Genomic DNA, 23575 nt, shown 5'->3' on the forward strand with positions numbered 1-23575 from the left:
TTGGATTATTTTTTTTTTTTTCTTTTTCTTCTTGTCGTTGCTTTTTTTTTTTTTTGGTGTGTGTGTACGTTCGTTGGCTTCGTCTATTTCCACTGCCGATGTCTCAACACCCCTATCACACAAAGCGGAGAATACAACCCAAAGAAAAAAGCAATATCACCAGCAAAGACTCATCTTTCTGCCTTCTTCGTTTTTTTTTTTTTTTTATTTCTTCCTTAGCTGCCGTTCTTACATCTATTTATTTTGAGAGGGGAAAAGGGTTGCTTCAAAATGCATCTTTTTTTATATGTGCCACAGCTGCTAAAAAAAAAAAAAAAAAAAACAACGTGGCCGCCTCAAACCCGTTTCCTGAAGAATACTCCGCACTCCTCCTCCTCCTCGTCGTAAATGTCATCACAACAGGCCCACCTCGCGGGCAGCATCAACCAAACGCTGCCGCATCAATGTGATGACTTGAGAAAATGGGCTGGTTGGCCCATAGCTCAACACACAGTTATCCACCATCTGCTCCAAAACGTTTCGGAGAGCCAAAAAGGCTTCACGGTTTGTCTTCATACCAAATATCGAGCCACGTACCCATTTCTCGATGCTACTTAGCTCTATATTGGCCATGTCGAACACGGGGTACTCAAACCAATTCTCGTTATCCACCTCACGAATCAAATCTAACAGCTTCAAAGATTTTAACTGTGTATCAGTGCAGGATGTGGAGTCGGCGTCTGCAAAAAGTGGATTCACGTCAAACATGGTTCTCTCTGGCAATAGCGGATCTTCCACCTCTCCACGGAGCCCTGTCTTGCGCAAAAAAAGGTCATATTCCTCTCTTAATGAATGCTCAAACTGAAGACGCGCTAATGTGATATGCTCCTCCTGTTCAGAGGGAGCGGTGGCATATAATCCATACAGAAGCATCTTCACGTCATGCAATGCACCGTAAATACCACGCCCTCTGTATGTGCCATCCAGTGCGTTGGTCATCATCCCATCAAATGACACCGGCAGCGAACCATCCGATGCTCGAACAGTATTACCGCTGTTTGCCCGGCTCAAGGTGCGAAAGCAATCTTTACTTTTCAGCGCTTGAAGTGCTTTCAAAACAATTGAATTTGCCGCATTAGCCACATCGTCAACGACATTTCCACCATCGCGAAAACGCTTTCTTTCTCTATTTTTACCATCGTCACCCTGCAGAACTGTGAGAGGCCTTTTCTCCGTGGCAAAAATCTGCGGCATCGTTCGCAGCATGTCAGCAACGTACCCAACCGAAATATCACGTGCTCGATCAAAGTTGAGAAGCATCTGCAATACGGTAAACTCCAATAAAGCCAGTGAGGCATCCACTCGTGCCTCGATAGTGGAAACAGAGGCTGCTACCGAATTTACACTCATATGTTCCTGCTTACCAATCCCACTCTTTTGTTGTTTCAGTACATCCTCATACTCCAACTTTAGACTTCGGACGGTCGTGTAAATATCTGAGAGTGAGAAAAATGGATCTGAAATGAGCTTCGTGGTTTGGCTTCGGTTCCTGCTTGTTCTGGCGAGTGGTTGTTTCCGGGGCGCTGTTGAACGACTGGAAATAAAACAATAGGACTTGTCCATGGCGGCTATGTGACATAGAATAGAAAGAGCCGATTGCAACGCAGCCAACCGTCGCGTAGAATCTGTCAATCCGTTTGCTGCCTGTAACTCCTCCTCCAGGTGTGTAGAGTTCTGACCGTACTCGATGCATCGTTGAATGTACTTCACTAGGGATCCTGGCAGGCCTCGTGCCGCCACTGCCCCACTAAATTCATCCTCTTTTCTTTTCCCCGCTTCTTCTGTTCCTCCTACATGTTCTCGTTCTGCCGGATTTCTCGCACGTAGACGGGATTTCACTTCGGAAGGAATCGCAAAGGGCTTTGCAGAAGGCGTCCGTGTTCCCTCAGCAAAAATCAAATCCATTATTTCTTCCTCAATTGAACACACACACACACACAAAAGTACATACGTTAAAAGCAGAAATAAAACCAACATGTGACACAAAAGGCCCATGGAAGAAAAACAACAACGTCCAGAAGAAAGAGACAGCAACAATGATATACAACAAGAAAAAAAAAATAAAAAAACATCTTCGTTATTACTGGGATCGCCTTCAAACGCAAAGAAGTTCCTTCATGCTCCTTTAACACTTCGCTATCCCACACCAGAAACTCCCTTCGTTCTCAAATACCGCCCAGCCTACGGCTTGATTTGGCGACAGTCCTCACGGCGACACCACTCCCCCTGTTTCTTTGGCTCAGCACAAAGTGGACAGTAATACCACTCCTCCGTCTTCAAGTACTTCTCCTTGAAGTGCAGGCCGTACACCTTCCGACGCAGCTGCATGGGATTCTTCTTTCGCTTCGGCGTTCCACCTTTGCTGCCTAGAAGCGGCAGCGTTTGGCGAATCAAAGAGAACGCCAACGTGTTCCTGCGCAACATCAATGACAAGCGTCCAAGTAAACTAAAATCAGTTGTTTCTCCCCTCTCTCGCCCCCCCTTCCGTATGTGTATATTAAGAAAGGGTATATGGACTAAGGTTATAATGGATCAACAGCCGCAATAATCGAGAACCAATTCCTCTCTTGATCCCCCACGCCCCTTGCGTCTCTTTTGTCGTTTCTTCCCTTTTCCTTCAAAATCCCCAAGAGAAACGGATAGAAAAAGCACAAGGTGAATATATGCAATCCCTGCAGCAGGCGCCTCATTACGCAAGCAATTGCAGACTTTTCTCTCCCTTGTTCTTTCGGACCGGTCGCTCTCAGCGCAAAAATTACTCTTGTATTCGCTTCCTCCGTCTCGGTTGTTCGCGGGGTGGCTGGAGGCTACCCAATGATGCTATTGCTTGTCTGCATGCATATGTACAAATAACTGCATGGTTTGCGTCATCTCTTCGGGTGCACCCACCCACACCCACCGCGTTTTCCTCCCTTTCTTATCCCTTCTCTTCCAATCCTCCTCTTCCGCACTTCACCTTCTGTTTTCTTCTGTCTAAAAATATACCAGTAACCGGCACATTTGCACGCACCCCGCGGCCCTCGCATGCGTCACACTTTGGCCTCGGAATCACCCGCCTTCATTGACCGCACACACACACATACACGCACACAGAAAGAAGGAAAGTGGAAGATACGCACAAAATGGCAGCACAGAAGTAAATATAAAAAAAAAGGCAGCAACAATGACCAAGACAAAAGAAAAAAACATGCCAAGAAAAAAAAAAAGATCAGAAAGCAGCAAACCCCATTATTTTTCGCAGCTTTCATTAGTTTTTATGGTATGCACATATGCATGCATAAATATTTTCTCTCATTCTTTTTTTTTTTCCTGTTTCTGTGCGTGTGTTTCACATTTCCCTCGCCACCATCCTTTCACACCTTCTTCTTTGATGTTGAGACGGAGGCGTCACCGTTTACGGCCCCGCCCGAGTGGTTACCCATCACAGAACCACGATGGTTGAAGTGCATGAAGCCTACTCCCGTAAAAATTGTATCGTCGTAACGCTGGTGGCAGTTCTTGTCAATAAGACGCGCTCGCTTAAATGTCGACTGCTTCACAAAACCAACAATGGCGACGACAACACCAACCAACAGCTCTACAAAAATGGGTAAAGTGGACGCATTCATATGAGCCATGACGCCTGTTGGGTACGATGACATGGGGAAGTATGCGGAAGTCACGCTGCCGCCGCCGCCACTGTGGTGGTGCTCCTGAAGCTGCTCACGAATGCACAGCGCAAGGTAGACGCTGTGGGCGAGGAGCAAAAGGCCCGCAGGAAATATGAATCGGTCCCATGAGAGCATTACGAAAATAAATATAAATAAAAAAAGAGGTGAGCGACACTACACACAACGGCAAAAATAAAGGCAGCGGCTATTGAAAGGGCCCAAAGACCACTTGAGGAGAAGATTATGGGGAAGAAAAAAAAAAAGTGATTTGCGTATCGGCCCCTGCGACGGCGCACAGAGAGCATCGAAGGCCGCAACACAAGGCGCCTCGCGTCGTCCCAAAAATAAGAAGCAGACAAACTGTACACGCACACACAAATCCTTCCAGTCCGAAGCAAAAAGGGGAAAAGGAGACATAAAAAAAACAAAGGAAAAAGAAAGAAAACAGTAAGAGGGGCCAGGGTCTTTTCCCTTTTCTTCCTTCCCTCAGCTCTCTTTTCTTTCGAACGCCCGCATTGCGGCCTCTCTCACCACTTTTCGGTGACACCTTAACATATCCGCCAGCATTCTAATTATTTTTTTTTTTCCGACTTTACATTTCACCTTCGCGGCCAAAGTGTTCTTCTCCAGCAAATTACCCACTCAAGCGGCAGCCAATCATCGTTGTGCTCCCATTCACGTGTTTGTGATGTCGAGAGTCCTGAGACGATCCATGATGACAGCGCGTGACACCTCCTCTACCTCTCCCGCCAGAATCATCTCGTCTATGATCAGGTAGACTTTGTGGAAGTTAAACACAAGGTCAAGCTCACAAACGTCCCTGAAGAACATGTCAAGCACCTCCACCATCAGGTGAATAAATTCCATGTAAAAGAGTTCATTGTCGTCCTTTTCAATGCCAAAGCAGAAAAACAATCCGGCATAACGGCGGTAGACAAGTTTTAGGGAGCCACAGACGGCATAGTTGGACATCCGCGCATCGCGGCCATTGATGAGCGCATGCACTTCTCGCTTTGTTTTCTCCCGTTCGGCGTCGTCGCATGGAACGTAAAACTTGGCAAGCCTTGTCTTGCCCATCCGGTTCTGCAAAAGGATAAAATGTATCATTTCCCCCCTGAGCACACACACACACACACCGTCCCACTCTTCCCCACTCCTTCCCCTAATTTGCTTTTGCGCGTATCGGGGTGTGGTGGGGTGGGGGTGAGAGACGTCTTGCCCGTGTGCTGCGCTCCCAAGTGGTGCAGCTGCAGCAGAAGGAAAAAAAAAGAAAAAGAAAAAAACTACAAATTTTTGTCAATGGATCCAACAACAACAAGAAAGTAGCACAGTAAGAGCACAAAGGAATGCGGAGGAGGGGGAGGAAATGAGAATTCATATAATCATAAGACGGAGAAACCTCCACTCGCCCCTGCGAGCATTCCAAAAAAACATTTAAAAAAATTATTTCCTCGTCAAATTCACAAGAGTCAAGAGAGAGAGAGAAAGAGAGAGAGAGAAATGGGGTGAAGCGAACATGCAGATATACCACATATGTTTCAATATATTTTATATGTATTTATTTATGTAACGACAAGTAAACATTTATTTACTTACATTTATATTTTTATATACACGCCCAAAGAATGTAATAGTATAAGATGTGCTTCTTTTTTAATTCACTTCAATAATACTCATTGAAGACGCTCATCGTAAACCACGACAAATTCATTAAACCTTTTCCTAATTTCGTTTTAACAATGGGACTAACGCTTTATCCCTATTTATCTTTCATTCCTATTTGTCTTTTCCCTTTTCCTCTCTCTCTCTCTCTCTCTCTCTCTCTCTCTCTCTTTTTTTTTTTCCTTCTGTTTTCTTGCGGATTCTTCGCTTCATTTATGTATGCTAATATTACTACCGATGAATTTTTTTTTTCTCCTTAGTCCTGTCCTCCTAGCTACGGCTTGCATCTTCCCATGTAACGCGGGAAAAGACATGCCTCCCTGACCGAGTCCAAGTTCAGCAGCCACACCAAGAAGCGCTCCATTCCCAAACCAAAGCCTCCATGTGGGGTGGAGCCATACTTGCGCTGCTCCGTGTACCAATAATACACACTTGGGTCAAGGTCCTTACGCCTGTACGCCTCTATCAGTTCTTCATGATCCCACATACGCATAGAGCCGCCGACAATTTCCCCAATACCAGGAGCCAAAACGTCCACGGACTCTGTAAGTGTCGGATCCTCTGGGTCTCGGGCCATGTAGAAAGACTTCATTACCGCAGGAAAATGTGTCATGAACACCATCTCCCCCAATATCGCCACCATGGCCCGCTCCGGCTGATCCGTGATGTCGTCACCAAATTGGAATGGTGCATTTGTCTCTGGGTTCAAAATGCCGTTATCATTGCATAATTTAATGGCGTCAGCATACTTGAGACGCCTAAACGGCTTCTTGGGTGCAAACTTCCAGTTGTTGGGATCAAATGGGTTTGCCTTTGGATCCACCAACTGTTCCGGATTCATAAAGGCGATCAAATCTCCCGCCCGCTCAATTGTTCGGTTGAATGCTCCCACAATAAGATCTTCCAGTTTTGAGAGGAAAAGCTCAAAGTCGCAGATACTGTACTCAACCTCCAAATGTGTGTATTCACTCAAGTGACGCCTCGTCTTGGATTTCTCAGCTCGATAACTGGGAAGAATACAGTACACATCTCCCACTGAAGAAGTGCATGTCTCAAGGTATAACTGGGAAGACTGTGTAAGGTGAGCCGTCGTTCCGTAGTAAATGACATCAAAAAGCGTAGATCCCCCTTCACACTCAGCCTGTACAAGAGTTGGTGGTGTTACTTCAAACATATTTACGGACCAACAGTATTCACGAAAAGCTCGAATTAATTCGTGACGAACTTTAATGGTTGTTGAGCCATAGGTTCCACGAAGCACCAAATGACGATCATCCAACAATTTATCAGGGGAGCTTTCAGGGGTAATAGCGTTCTCAATACTGCCATCCGAGTTACCAATAATGGCGTATTCATCCACATGAAGCTCGTATGGTGGCTGCAATTCAGTAGCAGCCTTGGGTTCGTACTTCAGTGTACCGCGAATTGCCAAAGACGTTTCGCGGTGAAAGGGTTCTGTTTCACCATTGAATACGGCTTGAATGTACCCAGATCCATCACGCAGTACCACAAATGAAAGACGCGATTGATGACGAACTCGGTGTGCCCATCCCACAACACGCACCTTGGTACCTTCCTGCATAGAAGATAAATCACCGATGCGATGGAGTGAATGCAGATCCACAACACATTTCCAATCCGCGTTGCGTGGGCACTTTTGCGTCGCTGCCACTTCAGCGCCTTTCGTGCGAGGTGGAGAGGTGGTCTTCTCCTCTGTCTTGGGTTCAGCCTCATCAATGACAACATCCTTAATCATGGGCGGTACCAACTCCTCAAGGATGGCCTTCACCAGAGCAAAGTCTGCCCATTGCAAACCCGGTACCCGCTTCATCTTGCCAAGCAGCATGTTCGGGTTTTTCACCCATGACGTTTTCAATGCCTTGAGGTCTTCCTCTGCCAATGCCGTCTTTACGAGCCGCAATGTATCATCTTTCGAGACAACCACGTCCACGCCACATTCCTTTTCAAATTTTGCAGCATCAAAGAGAGCATCTTCCTTCATGGCATCCACAAAGCGTATGGCGGCATCCACCTTTTGGGTTGAATCCAGCTTTTTCCTCTTCACGTAGTCTGCAAGAAGATCGCGGTGCCTGGGAAGCTTAACCTTGGCCCACAAGTTAAAAAGCATCACTTTTTGCTCGCGAGGGGACTCTGGTGTCATGTTTTGATTCGCAAAGAAGCCAAGGAGGTCTTGCACGCGTTCTGGTTTTGTAGACAGGTCCTTGGAGTTCTTCTCATCTAAGCCAACAATCCGTTGAAGGCTCTCAAGCAATTCCTCCGAAGAAGCCATAGTTGTCCTTTCTGGCGAGTGAATAAAAGCTCTAGAAGAGGAAAGCGCAGGGCAGATGCAACTCCCATGAGGTGGAGATTGCCACAATACATATCCTCTCAGTCCACTACGCGTCACAGAAGTAATTCGCGGCGTGGGACCAGAAAACATCGTGCGGCAGCAACGCCTACAACTGTTCGAGAGTGGCGCCAACCGACGTTCAAAAATAAGTCGAAAGGCCATTTTCACAAAGTCACACCCTTCTCTCAAACACCACAGCTGTCAACCACTACATGCGCCCACGACCACGCAGACACACACAAACAGGCGGGCAAAAAAAAAAAAAAAAAATGAGGTGTGGAACAAGCAAACAAAAAAACAAAAAAAACAAATAAATCACACGGCGAACGGGGTGTCTTTGGTCTGAAGCTCGTTTTTGTTTTTGGCCTGTTTTGTTTTGCTTTTCTTTTCCGTGTGCGTGTTTTTTTTTTCGTTCTTGTCGTCCCGCTCTTTATTGTAACTTCCTCTTTCCGGAAAGAAGGGAAAGGCAAAAAAAAAAAGAGGGATTTTTATCGGTGCTTTCTTTCCTTACGGTAAAATGTGTTTCTTTCTCTCTTCTCTCCTCCTCTTACACGCGTGCGCACACAAAGTGGGCGAAGGACCGAAAGAAATGGGCCACTGACCGCTTCAAGAAATCAGCAACAACAAAATACATAGAACAAAGAAAGAAGAAGAAGAAGAGGAAACAACAACAAAGAAAAAGAACACATAAAGCAAGGAGGTCTACATGATGTATGCACAAAAAGCACTGCCTCAGCCAGAAGTAAATCGCATAACAGTCATTTTACAAGAATCACTGGAAAAACAATAATCATCATCATCTTTATAATGGAAACAATACAAATACTGACTATACATCTGCAGCCCGTTTTGATCATACAAGATTTACTTATCTCTCCATGCCCAGATAATACAAGGAAAGAAGCATTGCAAAATGCCGCTCTTGTTGCTCGTCAAGATCTGCTCTAAACTTTTCTTCCTCCCCAATAACTGGACCAAAAAGATGCTTTCGAGCAGAAATGGCTTTCATTACCCAACCTATTTCTACTTTTTTGACTTCTTTAACATGATTCTCCCAGCTCTCCATCTCCTCTGCAAGGATCGCATTTCTCGACCCCTTCTCATCAAGCAAAAGTCGATGCTTCGCAAGCTTAAACGCAACAGGCTCATGCCAGTGCCTGTCAACAAGGGCAATAGCTTCCAAAGCCGCCTTGGCGCGCGCTTTGCTTCGCTCCAGTGCCTCACGAAACTGCTTCTCTTCCGCCAAAAGGGAACGAGGAGAACGTGGTCTTGGCAGAGAAAGAGAAGGTGTTCCAATAGCCCCTGGTAAAGATAAAGTTGTGGGGGTTGCCCCCACCTCAGCTCCTGCAGTGGTCTCCACCTCCTTCTGCGCCGCTGGAAACTTAGGCGATTCTGTAGGTCGCTTGAAGACGAGAGACGCCACATGGCTTGAACCCTTGCATTCACCAGGAATGTAATTTGTCACCGTGTCCGGAGTGTCGCTGCGCCCCTCAAGAAGATGTTCATGGCTGTAATGATGTGCATAGCTGTCAAAGTCAAGTATAGATGCGTTTTCCACCTCCTCCAAAAAAGCCCCTTGCACAATTTCCTCATCTATTTTTTTCTGTTTTTCAAGAATGCGACGCATTTCCGTCGTAAGAGCCCGAAACGTCGTACGCTCCCATAATAATAAGTCGCGGCGCAAATCGGCATAGTGCCGGACGAGTTCTTCCCCGGTGTCGGAACACGGAATAGCCTCCTGGGTTTCTTCTTGAATTTTTTCGGTGTTTAATTTATCAGCCGGAACAGGTGTAACCAAAGTATCTTCACGTTTGGTGGCGGCCGCCGCCGAGCCAGATATCCCGGTTGTCGCAAAGACATGAGAAAGCCGGGCAGTTTCTTCCGCACACTTCGATAATCCCTTCATATACACTGAACTCGGAAAGGGAGCGAGCGGCAACGTGTCCACCGGGTAGCGCTGTCTTGGTGCAAGTGATTGAATGTAATTGACGCCACATTCCGGAACGTCATCATACATCAAACGAAGCAGTGTTACTGTTCGTATTCGGCTCTCTTCTTCTAATTCAGCAACCGCACCGCGTGCGCTATGCTCTTCCTCAAGAAGTTTCCTTCGTTCAGTGCCCTCCACAAATTCCATCTCCCGTCGCGCCATTCGTGCGGCTTCTTTCCTCCTCATGGCGTTGAGAATAGGAGGGGCTTCTGCCTTCACTTCATCAATCGTAGAACCATCTGTGACCGGAGTCTCTGGCTGAATTGGTATCAATCTCGCATAGGTGCAACGATGTGCAAAAGGGTAAACAACAGGTGCCGGAATGGTATCCTCTAAGACCGTGTCACTGGGTAACGCGTCTCCATTCTCCTCTTCTTCTTCTCCCTCCAAGGTGATGTGACTGGAGACGGTGTCCGTCAGTTTTTCAGGGGCCCAGTGTGCAATGACTTCATACACAATAGGAGCATTTGTAGCTACAGGGGTAAAAAAGCTATCCAGTGTATCATCCCCGTTCATGCACGCATCTAGACGCAACAAGTACGGGCGGCTCAAGCCTGTGCTCGACGCCATAAAATGTTCCTCAGCACTAACGAAAAAGGCTTCCACAGTACGATTCGAGAGCTGTGGAAATCGACGGAATGTGCGAGACATGAAGTCAGACTGTAAAGCAGTCAAAGAGGCCTCTTCAAGTGCCATCTTCAACGGCACCACAATCTCCGAAGGGGATCGAAATGCCTGAGCGCCGCGAAACACGCCGTCGGCAGCCTCCAACGGAGCGGCGTCAAACCTCACCAAAAAACAAATGGTAGGTTTCCGGTGTCTCTCTCCCGTTTCCCGTTGGTCTCGCCACTGCTGGAGAGGTTCGTCCATCTTCTAGATGCCCTCCCCGTCCTTCTTTCTCTGTCCTTCGCTCCTTGAAGTATTATTGTGGGAGGAACCCCTCACTTCCTTCTCGTACTTCTTTTGTCGCTGGGTGAAACAAAAATAAAAAAAAAAAGATGACATGACCGGGTACAGCACTTATGCCCCTATTTGTTGTTTTCGCCTTTTCTCGTTTCTTTGTTGTTCGCCCTTTGAATTCTCTTTTCTTTTTTTTCCTATTATTTGCCGTAACAATGCAGATCTTTCCTTTCCTTCCTTTTTTTTTTTTTTTTTTTTTTTGCTTCTGCCCGCTTTTTTCTCTTTCTCCCTCGTATTCTGCCTCGCAGTTTCTCTCTCGTGCAGGCAGATGTGTTAAATGTTCCTCCTTTTCTAAAGCAAATAAATAAGAATACAAAACTCCCCTCATGCACAAGAGCGTGAGTCATCTCCTGTATCCGATGCATCGACGGAAGGTTGGAAACTGACACTTGTCTCACGTTGACGTGATGACAGAGCCCCCCTTGTTCGGCCACGCAGTGAGAAGCTTCTAAGGCAACACAACGTTGGTGTTGGTATACCAGAACTCTCTTCCGAAATAGCCGAGCTGCTCATCTGTGACATCTGACGCTCCAGTCCCGCTAAGCGAGATTTGGCTTCCTTGAGTTCCTCCTTCAGCTTGGACGCTCGTGCACGGTCTAGGAAAGCGGCCTGCTGTATGGTGTCCAGTTTCTTTGCCAGTTCCGCACAGCACACCTCATTACTTGTCAAATTCTGAACCGCAGCAGCGTGCTCGCAGAGAAGACGGTTGAGCTGCTTCTCTAGGCGATTGATAGCTACATGAGTATCAGTTGTAGCGGCCTCAAATGCAGGGATGGAAGTGGCACAATTGATTGTTTTATTGTCCGCATCCATTGATGATGATTCCATTGGTTTCTGCTCGCTTGCGTCAACGCTTTGGCCGGCGTCAGAGGCCTTTTCCCCATTCTTTTCATTGAGGGATCCTTCTATAAGAAGACCCAATTGCGTGGAGAGCACATCCAAGTATCTACGACGTTCCTTCAGTAGTTCACGTTCCACCTCACTTTTCTTCGTCACCACTTCCATTAACTTCTTCTGCAGCTGAAGCATCAGCGACTCTTGCTTCCCCAGTTGTCCTGCCAAATCTGTTTTCTCGGTCCGGATTTGGGCGATTTGGTTCATGATCTTTTGGCGGGCGGCTTCTTCGCGGCGGATAAGGTCATGAAACCGACGTTTTTGCAATTCCTCCGACTGAAGACGACGGAGCAGCTGGTTTGCCAACTTCTCTTCCTCGATCTCTGTGCTTTGTTGAAGGCGAACCGACTCCTCATAAATGGCGTTTATTTCCATCTGAAGGGAGGCGCACTCGTCATTTAGTGAGGCATTCTTCTTGCGCAGCTGCACGTACTCATTCCGCAGCTCCTCATCGGACATCAAATGTGGTACACGATCCTTCTCGTGGTGCGGTGTGGTGGGAACAGAGACGCTCATCATATACGCGTAATTTTTTTTTCACCTTCTCCTTTTTTTTTTTTTTTTTCTTTTCTCTTTTCTGTTTTCCTTTTATTTGTTCGTTTTTGCGTTGTTGTGGCTGTTGGTTTCTCTCACCCTCTGCTCTTTTCTTCCCCCCCCTTTCAGTTTTTACTTTTTAAACGGAATTATGTTGCCTCGTGCCCTTCCCTTGCGCCCCACCCCCAAGGATGTGATGCAGAGGGGACTATGAAGCCTATTCCCCACAAAAGTCAAAGAAGAAAGACACAAGCAGTGAGGGATATTACGCACGGGCAGACAGTAACGGCAGTTGAAGCCCAAACCGGCCTGTAATATAAGAGAACGTAATAATAAAAAAAGAGAGAAAGAAATTAAAAGCCGTTTGCCGTTGGCTGCAACTTCAAAAGCGAAGTGTCGTCTGTCGCATACTTGCACCGCCGCCCCCAGTCTCCGTTGATTTCAGCTGCGCTCGTACCGCTCCCTCACGAGCGGCGCTGCGGCTTGTCTTCGATTCGGCCGCAAGAGAAGTGGCAGAACCGACAGCCACCGCTTTTGCACCGCCCGCCACTACCGAAACGGGTGGGATGATGTCCGATAAAAATGAGAAGCGGTCAAAGTGATGCACCACCCGCGCAATATCCGCGTACGTCACTGTCCTCCGCCTCTGTCGCTCAGCCTCCGCCGCCGCCAGCCTTGTCAAGTCCTGCAGCATCAACACCACCGACTCCCCAGCCACCGCACCCGCGTCCTTCGCCACAATGGAGAAGTTACTGTGGAATTTCAACAGCTCCCGGACACGCGACAGAGGGAATTTGAGCCTGTTACTCCTCTCCGAGGTGACATTGTCTTCGTCTTCGTCTCCGCTATCCGCATCATCATGTTGAAACTCTTCTGACTCAAATGCGCCACCAACATTGGCCTCATTCCCGTCACCATCAACATTACCCGTATCATTGTCATCCTTACCCACAAAGAATATGCCAGCATCAAATGTGGCCTCGTCGCCTTCCATCCCACTCAAAGCCTGTTGTCCCATCTGCTGTTTATATGTCGCCTCCTCATCGTCATTCATACCCTCATGAAACAAAGAGGCGTACGCTTCTTTCTCATCTTCCAACTCCTCTGTTTCGCCAAGAAAAGTCTTTAGCTCGTCATGCTGCGCCTCATTCTCTCTGCTGTAATTCTCCAGCGGCGCGGCATAAATTTGAGTGTCACCAGTAGCAATGGAAAGGCTCGGGGTAAAAAATGCCGCCTCTGGATCATCAAACGTGTGTTCCTCCTGCATTAATCCTCTCGCCACACCGCCAATGTGCCCGCTTCGTTTCTCCCTTCTCCTGGAAGATATTTCGGCGATATTCACCTTCTGCCGCCAAAAATGCACGGCGTCACAACGACCAGCCGTAGCAAAGCCCATGCGGAGCACGCATGTATAAACCAGTAAGAAGAAACAACAAGAGGGAAAAAACAAAAAAAACAAACAAACGGCGCAATGAGTAGACATCCAATAAACATCCACAATGCAACCATTCACCCACCCACACACACACACACACACACACACACACACACACACACACACACACACAGAGAGAGAGAGAGAGAGAGAGAGACAATTATCCATTTACGCACTGTTCCCGCGAGGCAGAGCACGTGATCTGCACCGTCCTTTGCTGAGCCGCATGGTCACTCACGGCTACGGGAATTCCCAAATCAATAAAAAAAAAATATGCGCAGAAATTTTCTAAAAAAGGTGATAAGACAACACCCAATCACAGCAGTAACAACAATAATTACAAGAACAAAACTAAATCAAAAAAAAAAAAAAAAAAGGGGAGGGTGGGAATCTTCTTGCCCAACACACGTACGAAAGCTAAAAAAAAGAAAAAAAAAAAATTCAAAAGACACATGTGAATCGTACAACAATGACGTACACAAACAAAAAAGAAAAAACACAAGGAAATATTGCCTCCCTCAAAGCCACCAAGCTGAAAACGCATCTTCCTACAATTCTCTTTCGTTAGCGAATTATAAATGTACGTTTTTGTTAGTGTGGTTACACACAAGTAGGACTCGGTGTGTATTTACACGTTTCTGTTCATCTATTTCACTTTCCCAATTCAATAAATAAATCTGAATACCACTCCTAACACCACAACATTCATTTTTATAGGTCTTCACTTAATTATAAGTTTATAACTTTATAAGTATGCCTAAGTAATCCCCATTCCACCCATAGTATTGCATGCATGCAACCATGTATGTATACATAAGTACACCGCGCGTAAGTAATAAAGTACTGGGCATAAAAATATATATTTATGTCGACTTATGTATGTTTCAGTCCCACTTCTTATCTTTTTTTTTTTTTTTTTTTTTCTCTTCTCTCTCTCACTCTCTCTTTCCGTCGTCTATTGTTGTCGTTATCAAATGATGGAATACCCCGTTTTAGTGATTGCCCACATCACACACACACAAGAATGTGCGTCCTTACAGGGAAATCAAAATTAAAAAAAAATAATATAATAATATAATAATAATAATAACAATAAAAATAAAAAAAGGCTGTGTTGTAGGGGGGAATGGGTAAAAACAAAAACAAAACAAACAAACAAACAAACAAAAAAAAAAAAAAAGGGCGCAAGGAAAGAAAAAGAAGATCTTCAGGAATTCCCCGCTGTCTTCTCTTCTCTTCTTTCCTTTTGCCTTTTTTTTTCTTCTGTCCCCCCTCCCCCCCCCCCCTTTTTTTTTTTTTTTTTTGCTGTCGTATTCGATTTTTCTGTCGTCGTTCAATGCGGTTTGTACTGGATGTGCGTTTTCTTGTGTGTTCATCACCACCGCCGCCTGTGCCTAAAAGGCAGAAAGAATTATTATAAAAAAATGGGAATGGGGTTGGCGGTGTATGCCGCACTTTTTCGCAGATCCCAGCACGATCATTGTCCTCAGCCATGCTCTCCTCGCTGCCCCGGCAATGAAATTTGCGAGAATTCGTACATGACATGTTTTTTTTTGTCTTCTTATTTATTCATTCACTTCACCTCGGACTGGTCATCCAGCCACGTCTCTACCAGTAACGCCCTTTGACTGCGGGTCATGATTGAGGGCGGCTCGTGCATCCCAGTTTTTGCATCCCCGCCATTGTAAGTGGAGCTGCATTCGCTCTCTAGGGAATACTGGCGACCACAGGGCAGCAAACCCCTGGAAAATGACATCCGAAGAAGGTCGGGGCGGTTACAACCAAAAGAACCAGAAACACCGGCCCTCCTGTAAGATAATTCTTTAGCGTCAGTGATAGTCAGCGTATTTACACAGCAAGAAAATGGTCCTTCGATGGAGATGCAGTGATCCGGACTTTCTTTACTGCAAGGTAGATGAATTTTTGCGAAAACCAATGGGGATCGGATCGCTGTGTATGCAAGAACAGCTTCCGCACTTGCCCCCGCATTCCTTCTCCCGATTTTTCAATGCGGTGTGTAGGAAAGAAAACAGAGAGCATGATTTCTTTTGTAGCTTTTCGGACGTCATTGACAGCAATTAATCCCTTTTCTCAAGCCTCAAAAATACTTAGTGAATTCATATAATAGGGGTTTTCTAACGAAAATAAAAAAAATAAATAAATAAAAATATATAAAAAGAAGGTAATAATAATAAAGTAAACACAGTAGAAAAGAATTAAAAAAAAAAAAAGGCAAGCAAACAAATATGATGCGTGTTTAATTAATTCATTCATTCATTCATTAAGACAAGTCGCCTTCTCGGGAACCGGCCAATGCAAAGCTAAGACTCCATGCAGATATAAATGTATACTTCTTTTTTTTTTTTTTCTTTGCAGAGATGTATCTTTGCGTGCACCGCCCCCCACCTCTGCGCCCTCCACACAAAAGGGCAGGGGAAATGCAGTGCAGCAAATTTCTATTCTTTCATCATCTGCTCTTTTCGTCGGTCTATTCCTGCCTCGTGTCCATACGAGCAAAGTTGTGAGGAACTCAGTAATCCTCATCCTCTAGCATGATGGCAAGAAATTCGTCCAGGTTTATCTCGCCGTCCTGATCGGTGTCAAACTCATCAATCATTGCCTGGAGCTCTTCATCCGTCATGTTTTCTCCAAGTTCCCTGGCAACACGGCGCAACGAACGCAACGAAATCTTTCCCGTGTTGTTTTCATCAAACAATTGAAAGGCTTTTATCATCTCCTGCCGTGGATCCCGCTGCGCAAATCGCTCCGTCATCAAATCCGTAAAACCAGCTAAGTCCATCAGCGGCTGATTGTGCTGATCACGGGCGGCACAATCCTGCATCATCCGTAGCACCTCATCCTTCTTAACATCAAAGCCAAGTGCCCGCATACTCACCTTCATTTCGTGCACATCGATCAACCCATTTTTGTCCGAGTCAAAGAGCTCAAACGCCTCACGAATTTCTTGTCGCTGCTCATCTGTCAGTTCAAAGCGACGCTTGCGAGGCAGTGCTGCCGGAACCGCAGTACGAACCGGCGCCGTCAAACGACCCCCAGCAGCGCGTGTTGTCGACATGTGCGTTGTTTCTTCTTAAATTTTCCTCGCAGTCGCAATTGTGTTTCTTCAAGGACTCGTCAACAGTAGTGTGCTGAGGCCAATATAAACACGTGTGTGTGTGTGTGTGGATGAGGAAATAAATATGTATGCTGCGAAACACTTCAGTCGGCGCAGATGTGTCGTCACTCTTTCACCTCAAGCAATAAAATCTAACCGCCTCCACGTGTCGTTTCTTTTGTTTGTTTTTATTCGGGGCAAAATGGAGGTGGCTTCTGTTCTGCTTTCGACCTCCGCTTCCAATACCTTCCTTGCGGTCACTGGTGGTGCTTCCTGTGGGTGTCATCAACGCAGCGGTTTCGAAAGTAAAAAGGGGAAAAAAGAAGAGAGCAGAGAGGCCATTACACACGCAAAAAAAAAAAAAAAAAACCCACAAAATTCAAGGCTTCCGGCCAATGATATCGTCTGAATGACATCCCACAGCAAAGAGAGAGTGCAATGAAAACATGTAATACGATACTAATCTGCAGATACATCCGTCAGGCCAAATAAATCACGAGGGTGCAAGACGATGGCAACAAAATCCCCATCTCCCAGTTCTCATGCCCCCATTTTTGGCATATTCCCTTTCATAAGGCGTACTCAAACAAAAAGCCCAAAGAAAGAAAAAAAAACACACACGCACACACACAGAAAGGCACTCACGGCCCCATTACTGAGCCAATGGTTCAAAACCAACGGCCAATGCGCTTCTCTGGAACACTGTACGGCTCAACAGTGATGGTGTAACGCGCCGTGTAGTCCGTATCGTCTGCAACGTCACTCAATGTTGCATTGCGGATGTTTGCCTTAAAAAAAGTTGTCACGAGTAAATCAAAGTAAGTTTCCTCGTCCCCGAGAGTGAGCACATGCTGTGTCTGCTGTAAGTCCACGTAATCATACATCTTCAGTTGCCCATTGTACGGGGTAAGGCCTAAGTGCTTGTAAAGATCAAATAATGTGATACCTGAACTGAAGGGAAGTACAATCCGCTGCTCCTCCAATGTGTCTTTTCGTACCACAACAAAACGGCGCATCTGCTGCAAGAGAAGAAAGAACTTTTCACGCAAAGGCTCGTCCATACCAGCAAATTCCAGTACACGACCAGAGAAGTGGTCCCTATTAAATGGATCAAGATACGCCGTCTCCCAGCAATCCGGGTTCATGGCAATCAAAGACGCGTCGTCCAGTTGAAACTCCTTTACAAGCGATTGCCGCACCTTTGCGGGGACGTCCAGCAACTCCAGCATTTCATCCAGCAAGTGAGTATCACCGTACTTGATACGCACTCTTGGAAGCGTATTGGGAGGACGCATATGTATGGCTTTCCATTTTTCGTAGTAAGCACGACTAAAAAGAAGCAGTAGTTGATGTTCCTCCGCAGTGAGAAGCCCGGGATCAAGATAGGCAGGGTCCATGTTATGCCACAGAACCTGATCGCAAAGAGCAAAGTATGGACAACGATCCATCTTAGCACGTATTTGTGGATCATCCCAGAGACTAGACTTTGGTTTGATAAGACCCGAACCCTCCTGCATGGGCGGTATGTAGTTTTGCGTGTCCACACGACCAGCATAAATATTACCATAAAATGGCACACCACCGGTAGAATGCGATGCGGGAGTGCCTGGAAAGGTAAACTTCCGTTCCCCCTCCATCATGAAAAGACGACGGCACTGACGCATCATCGTCTAAAGCAATCCACCCCCTCTTCCACAGTCCTTCTCTTTTTTATATTTCACCTCGCCTTTACCACGAATTAAAGGAAAAAATACCCCTCTCCTGTTTCCACTCGGGGCCTATTTGCGGCAATCACTATCTCCCTCTTTCTCCTTTTCCCCTCTTGAATCGTGTTTGCTTCTTTGATTTGAAAAAGGTGCTGCTTCTGTTGATGCTTCAACTGCATTTTACGTTAACCCCCGGTTCCAAGAGAAAGAGATGTAAATACAGAGTTGCGTGTATACATGCGTGAGAAGCTCCAACAAGCGCACGTACACCCATGCGAGCCCGCACCCTTCAAGTGTTCATACAAAAAAATTCCCAGCCAAAAATCAAACAAACAAAAAAAATAAATAAAATGTCGATACTTGTCTGCGTAAATATTAACCGCCAAATCCCGATAAAAATATTTCATGATTTTAATATATCCCAACTCTTTTTATTTGTTAATTCTCTTATTTACACTTTGGCGAAAACCAATAATCCTCCTTCTTTGCTATCTATACCCACTTCCCGTAATGTTTTTTTTTCCCCTTCTCTCTCTTTTTTATTTATTTATTTATTTATTTATTTATTTTTTTTTTGGGGGGGGTTTCATGGTGCCGAATCAAACGGCTTTATTCTCTGTTTTTACCCAATATTAGACTTTCTTCCTCCCTTTGCTGCAAAGGATCAGCGGAAGGCCTCTGCCTCGTATGCTTCCCGTAGCTGCGCCAACATCGTGTTATGAGGACTATCCAGCTCCAGCCGTCCACCGTTGGACAAAATGGTCTCCCTTGGCAGCGACGGACATTCCCCCTTCTCCTTCATGCACTGCTCGTAGTCGTCCAGAGAGGAAATAAAATTTGCTTTACTCTCCTCATCGTAATAAAATTGGATCTCCCGCACAGGAAGAACACCGGGACTTGTCCCTAGCATGGCGATTGCCTTTGCCAGGCAAAGGTCGCCAACGTAAATAGGGCGGTGTTCGATATCTGCCAGTCCAGTGGTAGAGGCGACCCTTTTTACAGTATGGAGTGTAATGCCACGAAGGATATCCTTCTGCAGGGAGCAACAAAGACGGCCGTCCTCTGTGACCAGAAGATAATTGGAACGAGATCCCTCGGGCACCAGAAAATGTGCCTCCTTATCCCAAACAAAAAAGACCTCAAACGCCCCAGAGCTGTCTTGAAGACTCTTCGCACGGGAACGAAGCGGCGCTTGAATAATCTTCGCATTTGGTGTATGTCTCCTCGCATTGTACAAAAGAGAGATTCGAATTCCCTCTGTATACCATTCTTTTGGTGGAAAGAAGGACTTTACGAAGTACACCACATATGAAAAATCAGACAGAAATTTCTGCCATGCCTCTGCAGTGGTTAAACTGTTGGAAAAGGGCGGCAGCCAGGTCACAAATTTGAGGTTTATGTCACCGCTCTCCTTATGCTCGCTCAATATGTAATCTCGAATACTTTGCGTTACACCCTCAACAGGAAACGGCAGCGTAGCCTCATCGGTGAGGGGCTTCGAAGTAGCTGCAAGAACGCAATTCTCGTAGAGGCGCTGAATATGATCCCGTTCAAACATTACACCTTGATTACGCACACGCATCATACCGTACACGAGGTGCCGCTCCGTCGCATCAGCGCCTGAATTGGAAGGTGGATTGGGTAGCGAGCGAAGGGCATCCATGGAGATGACTTCACGCGACTTTGGATTGAAAAACCAAACCGTTTTACATGATTCATCGGCAAGAATCGTTCCAATTACCGCTGCCGGAATCCGGGAAAGAATGCCACTGAGCTCACTCTGCATTGCCTCAACAGGGAAAGATAACTTGATGATGCCCACGTCAAGAAAGAAGAGAAGACGTCGGTTGTAGAGAAGAAACAACAAAAACAAGAAAGCACGAATAAAAAAGGGAAAAAAAAAAAAAAAAAAATCCACAATTAGCAGGAGAACCAAAAATTAACCTCATGGAAATATTAAAAGCGTCCAAGAGAGGACACATCAATAGATTTTTATTTATGCGTAGGACAAAAAAACAAAAACAAAAGAAGAAGCAAATAAATGGAAGGAGATGACAGCCAGTGACAAGCGATCCATGACAACATCATCCCACCCATTTCCCCACTTCCCCCCCACCCCCACCCACAAAAAAAAAAAAAAAGAGACAAAAAGGCAAGACGTACATATACTCGAACAAATGTCTCATTTCTACCCGAGTCATGCCTCTCAACAAACAAAATGCTTTTGTCCCTTTTAACATCAAATGCTAATTACTCTTTTGCTTCTTAACACTCTCCTCGTCTTGGGCAGAATTCAGCTCTCCGTTTTTCTTTGCCCATAAGGTCACCAGTCTTGTTGCCAGTTTTTCTCCAAAGACATCCATTCCAAAAAGCTTTAATGCACGCTCTCGTCCGGCTGCACCCACACGTTTTGCCAGCGCCTCGTCCTTCACGTATGCCGTCAGTGCTTCGGCAAATGCCTCCGGTGTGGGATCACAAAGTGTCCCACCCTCGCCCACACTCTCGCATGGACCGCCTTGGTTCACGGCGACAATTGGTTTGGCGCACACCATGCCCTCCGTTGGCACAATTCCAAAGTGTTCCATAGCTGGTGTGTAAACTAAGCAGCGACACTGCGACAAAAGATAGCCCTTAGTCACATCAGATATGTTCTGTAGAAACAGAACCTGATCATCTGTGAGGTTGTGGTGCGCCACCAACTCCTTCAACTCCTTCAGGTGCTCCACATTTTCTTTCAAGCGGACGTCATAACCCCCGGCCATGACAAGAAGTGGGGACCTCGAGGTGACATTAGAAACCGCCGCCACAACAAGTGCAAATGCATCAATTGCCAGTGGAAGATTCTTCTTCCTCTCATAACGGTTGATGCTAAGCACCACAGTTCGGTTTTCTAGACTGTTATGCAACGGCGCCAATTCATCATTCTCGAGGTCGGGCGTCGTGTCGGTCGGGAGATCCTTAGTTGCCCACGAAACGGGAGGATAAAAAATATCTGACTCGGCGTCAATGACCGAATCAAGATGCGGAAAAACCCTCACCGTCACCCCTCGGCTGAACTTTGAGTTTGACACAATGCTGTCCGCAAAGCTCAGCGCCCAAGACTCCAAATAATCAAAAAGGCGTCGGTACAGTTTATGGACTCTCCAGATGGGTTTCAAAAAACGCCCCTGCGCATCACGGTTGGCGTCACAGCATTGATCAGGAAAGTGACAATAAAAGAGACGTGGGATGGGCGTTGCAACAAAGTGGAGCAGCGGTAGCACGGCGGCTACTTGATCCACAAAGATACAGTCGGTGTCGGGGTAGCAATAGCAGATCATGAGGGCAGCCCAAAGCATCCGACACGTCGCGCAGAAAACCTTTGCACGTCCCAAGAAATGATCGGGTAGCCACGCTCCACTCACCACCACCTTTACAGTACCGTCCACAGTCTCCGGAAATGCACGTTTCGGATCATGATGATTTGTTACAATACATACACTGACGGGAGTAACACGCTGATGTTTCTGTAGGGCCAAAGCCGCGTCAATAATAAGTCGTTCGGCCCCACCAATGCCGAGGTCTGGGTGAAGAATCACCACCTTCAGTGGTCGCTGAGCTTCCTTCTGGGAGGCCACGTCCGTTGGGTTTCGCGTCTCTGCCGCCTCGGGCCTAAACCGACGCAGTGCGGCCTCATGGATCCGCAGGCGAAGCACCAGCAAGATGCCAACGAATAAAAAAGAGCATCCAAGGTTGATAGACAGATATGAGAGAAATTCGTTCATTCTTTTCTTGGCCTTTTCCGTCCACGCACAACAGGCAAAGACAAACGCAATGATCACCCTAACCCACCACCAGCAACACCCCGCCGACCAAGAAAAAGAAAAAGAAAAAAGAGAAAAAGAAATTATAATGCAAGTATACCGGCTTCCTGCTCACTCTGTTTGGTCCCCATGACACACTCCGGCTCCTTAAAAAATGAAACATCAGCGGAAAGATCCAACGGGCAGAAAATAAAAACAAAAAGAACCGTCGCACAGCGTTTTCCTTCTTCTTGCCACATTTCCATCTTCCCTCCCCTCATTTTTCCTTATATATATATATAAGTGCATATTACACACACATAACACACACACTAATACACATGCACAATAAAAGAAAGACAGTGTGTGAATAAGAGGGAAAAAAAGAGAGAAGGGCGCGTGCGCCGCCATGACGTTTCACTTTCCTCTTTTCTATTGACAAAAATAGAACCATAATCAGAAATGACTAAAAAATCAAAAAAGAACGGCAGCAGCGGCAGCATCCACAGCAACAAAAGAAAAAAAAAACTCCAACACGCTCACTAACCATAGCCCCACTTGTTTTTCCGCATCGACTGCCGCCTCATTTTCTTTTTTTTTTTTTTTCATTTTTTGTTTTTCGTGTTTCTTTTTTTTTTTTTACTTTTATTTTTATTTTATCTTCTTACTTGGCAATCCGCTCTTTTCCCCCAAATTTCTGTCGCCGATGTCTCTTGTCTCATGAAGCCACAGCTTCCCTCTTTTCTTTTTTTCTGCCCCTTTGTTTTTCTTTGATGGATGTGTGCCTTTGCTCCCGATACTGGGGGTGGGGCAGAGCCCAGCGCCAACGTGCACACACACATATATACCGATATAATTGCAAGTATGTACGCAAAAAGCGATAAACAGGGAAAAGCAGAAAATCCCACAAGAACCACAAATCGATGCCTGCTTATATTCCGGGTCATTGCTCACATTACACGTATACACGCATGACCACACACTGAGGTTCCAGCGGTCAATCAGAAAACTCACACCCGTTCCCCATTAAGCTCGTCCCGATGAAATCTCCCACACTCGCACTCCTCTCCCCTCGAACAACAACAACAAAAAGATAATGCTATCAACAGCACAAATAATAATTTCTCTGACACGAAGGAATGCGATAAAAACAGTGCGGAGCGGAGGGTGGGAGTATTCAAAAGGCTCCTCAAAATAAAAAAGAAAAAAAGAACATCAGCCAAAAGAAACAAGGCAAAACAACGATGGAAAAAAAAAGGGGGGTAAAAGAACATGAATTTGCGCGTCATTCGGCCTGTTTGTATTCGCATATCCCACTGCTGTAGTGGTTGTAAGAGGGAAATAATAGGAATAATAATAGCAACAACAACAACAACAACAACAACAGCAGCAGTAAAACACAACCAAAAAAAAAAAAAAAATTGCTTCTGTAGAACAACCGATACACAATAATAAAAG

The 23575-nt window shown here is 45.9% G+C and overlaps 12 protein-coding genes across 12 annotated transcripts, besides 35 other annotated features; all 12 read right to left on the reverse strand.

The window, feature by feature from the left end:
• Nucleotides 1–3144: part of a sequence feature (areas merged during assembly that could not be assigned to a particular haplotype. This can correspond to areas where the two haplotypes were merged or to regions with more than two copies in the genome that were merged during assembly.) that runs on past the window's edge.
• Nucleotides 9–55: a sequence feature (T-rich).
• Nucleotides 303–322: a microsatellite.
• On the reverse strand, nucleotides 394–2034 carry Tc00.1047053506559.310 (hypothetical protein, conserved; the record flags this gene model as incomplete). Its single annotated transcript, XM_816694.1, has 1 exon — nucleotides 394–2034. One exon carries the CDS (start codon nucleotides 2032–2034, stop codon nucleotides 394–396), a length of 1641 nt encoding a protein of 546 aa, XP_821787.1.
• Tc00.1047053506559.314 (hypothetical protein, conserved) lies at nucleotides 2221–2463 on the reverse strand (the record flags this gene model as incomplete). The annotated part of the gene is made up of 1 exon (XM_816736.1): nucleotides 2221–2463. One exon carries the CDS (start codon nucleotides 2461–2463, stop codon nucleotides 2221–2223), a length of 243 nt encoding a protein of 80 aa, XP_821829.1.
• Nucleotides 3145–3816: a sequence feature (areas merged during assembly that could not be assigned to a particular haplotype. This can correspond to areas where the two haplotypes were merged or to regions with more than two copies in the genome that were merged during assembly.).
• Nucleotides 3393–3824, reverse strand: Tc00.1047053506559.320 (hypothetical protein, conserved; the record flags this gene model as incomplete). Its single annotated transcript, XM_816696.1, has 1 exon — nucleotides 3393–3824. The coding sequence occupies one exon, from the start codon at nucleotides 3822–3824 to the stop codon at nucleotides 3393–3395; it is 432 nt and encodes a 143-aa protein (XP_821789.1).
• Nucleotides 3817–9349: a sequence feature (areas merged during assembly that could not be assigned to a particular haplotype. This can correspond to areas where the two haplotypes were merged or to regions with more than two copies in the genome that were merged during assembly.).
• Nucleotides 3829–3850: a sequence feature (AT_rich).
• Nucleotides 4082–4134: a sequence feature (A-rich).
• Tc00.1047053506559.330 (clathrin coat assembly protein AP17, putative) lies at nucleotides 4365–4796 on the reverse strand (the record flags this gene model as incomplete). The annotated part of the gene is made up of 1 exon (XM_816698.1): nucleotides 4365–4796. The coding sequence occupies one exon, from the start codon at nucleotides 4794–4796 to the stop codon at nucleotides 4365–4367; it is 432 nt and encodes a 143-aa protein (XP_821791.1).
• Nucleotides 5162–5188: a microsatellite.
• Nucleotides 5487–5522: a microsatellite.
• Nucleotides 5626–7863, reverse strand: Tc00.1047053506559.350 (asparaginyl-tRNA synthetase, putative; the record flags this gene model as incomplete). The annotated part of the gene is made up of 1 exon (XM_816700.1): nucleotides 5626–7863. One exon carries the CDS (start codon nucleotides 7861–7863, stop codon nucleotides 5626–5628), a length of 2238 nt encoding a protein of 745 aa, XP_821793.1.
• Nucleotides 7954–8016: a sequence feature (A-rich).
• Nucleotides 8051–8120: a sequence feature (T-rich).
• On the reverse strand, nucleotides 8570–10561 carry Tc00.1047053506559.360 (hypothetical protein, conserved; the record flags this gene model as incomplete). The annotated part of the gene is made up of 1 exon (XM_816702.1): nucleotides 8570–10561. The coding sequence occupies one exon, from the start codon at nucleotides 10559–10561 to the stop codon at nucleotides 8570–8572; it is 1992 nt and encodes a 663-aa protein (XP_821795.1).
• Nucleotides 9350–9488: a sequence feature (areas merged during assembly that could not be assigned to a particular haplotype. This can correspond to areas where the two haplotypes were merged or to regions with more than two copies in the genome that were merged during assembly.).
• Nucleotides 9489–11083: a sequence feature (areas merged during assembly that could not be assigned to a particular haplotype. This can correspond to areas where the two haplotypes were merged or to regions with more than two copies in the genome that were merged during assembly.).
• Nucleotides 10830–10852: a microsatellite.
• On the reverse strand, nucleotides 10976–12064 carry Tc00.1047053506559.364 (hypothetical protein, conserved; the record flags this gene model as incomplete). The annotated part of the gene is made up of 1 exon (XM_816737.1): nucleotides 10976–12064. One exon carries the CDS (start codon nucleotides 12062–12064, stop codon nucleotides 10976–10978), a length of 1089 nt encoding a protein of 362 aa, XP_821830.1.
• Nucleotides 11084–11279: a sequence feature (haploid, non-Esmeraldo-like haplotype).
• Nucleotides 11280–11799: a sequence feature (haploid, Esmeraldo-like haplotype).
• Nucleotides 11800–11956: a sequence feature (areas merged during assembly that could not be assigned to a particular haplotype. This can correspond to areas where the two haplotypes were merged or to regions with more than two copies in the genome that were merged during assembly.).
• Nucleotides 11957–14508: a sequence feature (areas merged during assembly that could not be assigned to a particular haplotype. This can correspond to areas where the two haplotypes were merged or to regions with more than two copies in the genome that were merged during assembly.).
• Nucleotides 12075–12149: a sequence feature (T-rich).
• On the reverse strand, nucleotides 12462–13682 carry Tc00.1047053506559.370 (hypothetical protein, conserved; the record flags this gene model as incomplete). The annotated part of the gene is made up of 1 exon (XM_816704.1): nucleotides 12462–13682. The coding sequence occupies one exon, from the start codon at nucleotides 13680–13682 to the stop codon at nucleotides 12462–12464; it is 1221 nt and encodes a 406-aa protein (XP_821797.1).
• Nucleotides 13590–13647: a microsatellite.
• Nucleotides 13647–13671: a microsatellite.
• Nucleotides 13841–13889: a sequence feature (A-rich).
• Nucleotides 14417–14442: a microsatellite.
• Nucleotides 14509–14790: a sequence feature (areas merged during assembly that could not be assigned to a particular haplotype. This can correspond to areas where the two haplotypes were merged or to regions with more than two copies in the genome that were merged during assembly.).
• Nucleotides 14575–14616: a microsatellite.
• Nucleotides 14660–14694: a microsatellite.
• Nucleotides 14739–14779: a sequence feature (CT-rich).
• Nucleotides 14791–16156: a sequence feature (areas merged during assembly that could not be assigned to a particular haplotype. This can correspond to areas where the two haplotypes were merged or to regions with more than two copies in the genome that were merged during assembly.).
• Nucleotides 15656–15759: a sequence feature (A-rich).
• On the reverse strand, nucleotides 16045–16590 carry Tc00.1047053506559.380 (centrin, putative; the record flags this gene model as incomplete). Its single annotated transcript, XM_816706.1, has 1 exon — nucleotides 16045–16590. One exon carries the CDS (start codon nucleotides 16588–16590, stop codon nucleotides 16045–16047), a length of 546 nt encoding a protein of 181 aa, XP_821799.1.
• Nucleotides 16157–17359: a sequence feature (areas merged during assembly that could not be assigned to a particular haplotype. This can correspond to areas where the two haplotypes were merged or to regions with more than two copies in the genome that were merged during assembly.).
• On the reverse strand, nucleotides 17298–18296 carry Tc00.1047053506559.400 (hypothetical protein, conserved; the record flags this gene model as incomplete). The annotated part of the gene is made up of 1 exon (XM_816708.1): nucleotides 17298–18296. One exon carries the CDS (start codon nucleotides 18294–18296, stop codon nucleotides 17298–17300), a length of 999 nt encoding a protein of 332 aa, XP_821801.1.
• Nucleotides 17360–23575: part of a sequence feature (areas merged during assembly that could not be assigned to a particular haplotype. This can correspond to areas where the two haplotypes were merged or to regions with more than two copies in the genome that were merged during assembly.) that runs on past the window's edge.
• Nucleotides 18874–18908: a microsatellite.
• Nucleotides 19000–20121, reverse strand: Tc00.1047053506559.410 (hypothetical protein, conserved; the record flags this gene model as incomplete). Its single annotated transcript, XM_816710.1, has 1 exon — nucleotides 19000–20121. The coding sequence occupies one exon, from the start codon at nucleotides 20119–20121 to the stop codon at nucleotides 19000–19002; it is 1122 nt and encodes a 373-aa protein (XP_821803.1).
• Nucleotides 20221–20248: a microsatellite.
• Tc00.1047053506559.420 (glycosyltransferase ALG2, putative) lies at nucleotides 20582–22099 on the reverse strand (the record flags this gene model as incomplete). Its single annotated transcript, XM_816712.1, has 1 exon — nucleotides 20582–22099. The coding sequence occupies one exon, from the start codon at nucleotides 22097–22099 to the stop codon at nucleotides 20582–20584; it is 1518 nt and encodes a 505-aa protein (XP_821805.1).
• Nucleotides 22704–22775: a sequence feature (T-rich).
• Nucleotides 23467–23509: a microsatellite.

This window comes from Trypanosoma cruzi, genomic scaffold, assembly GCF_000209065.1.
Source record: "Trypanosoma cruzi strain CL Brener 1047053516623 genomic scaffold, whole genome shotgun sequence".
Lineage (NCBI taxonomy): Eukaryota > Euglenozoa > Kinetoplastea > Trypanosomatida > Trypanosomatidae > Trypanosoma > Trypanosoma cruzi.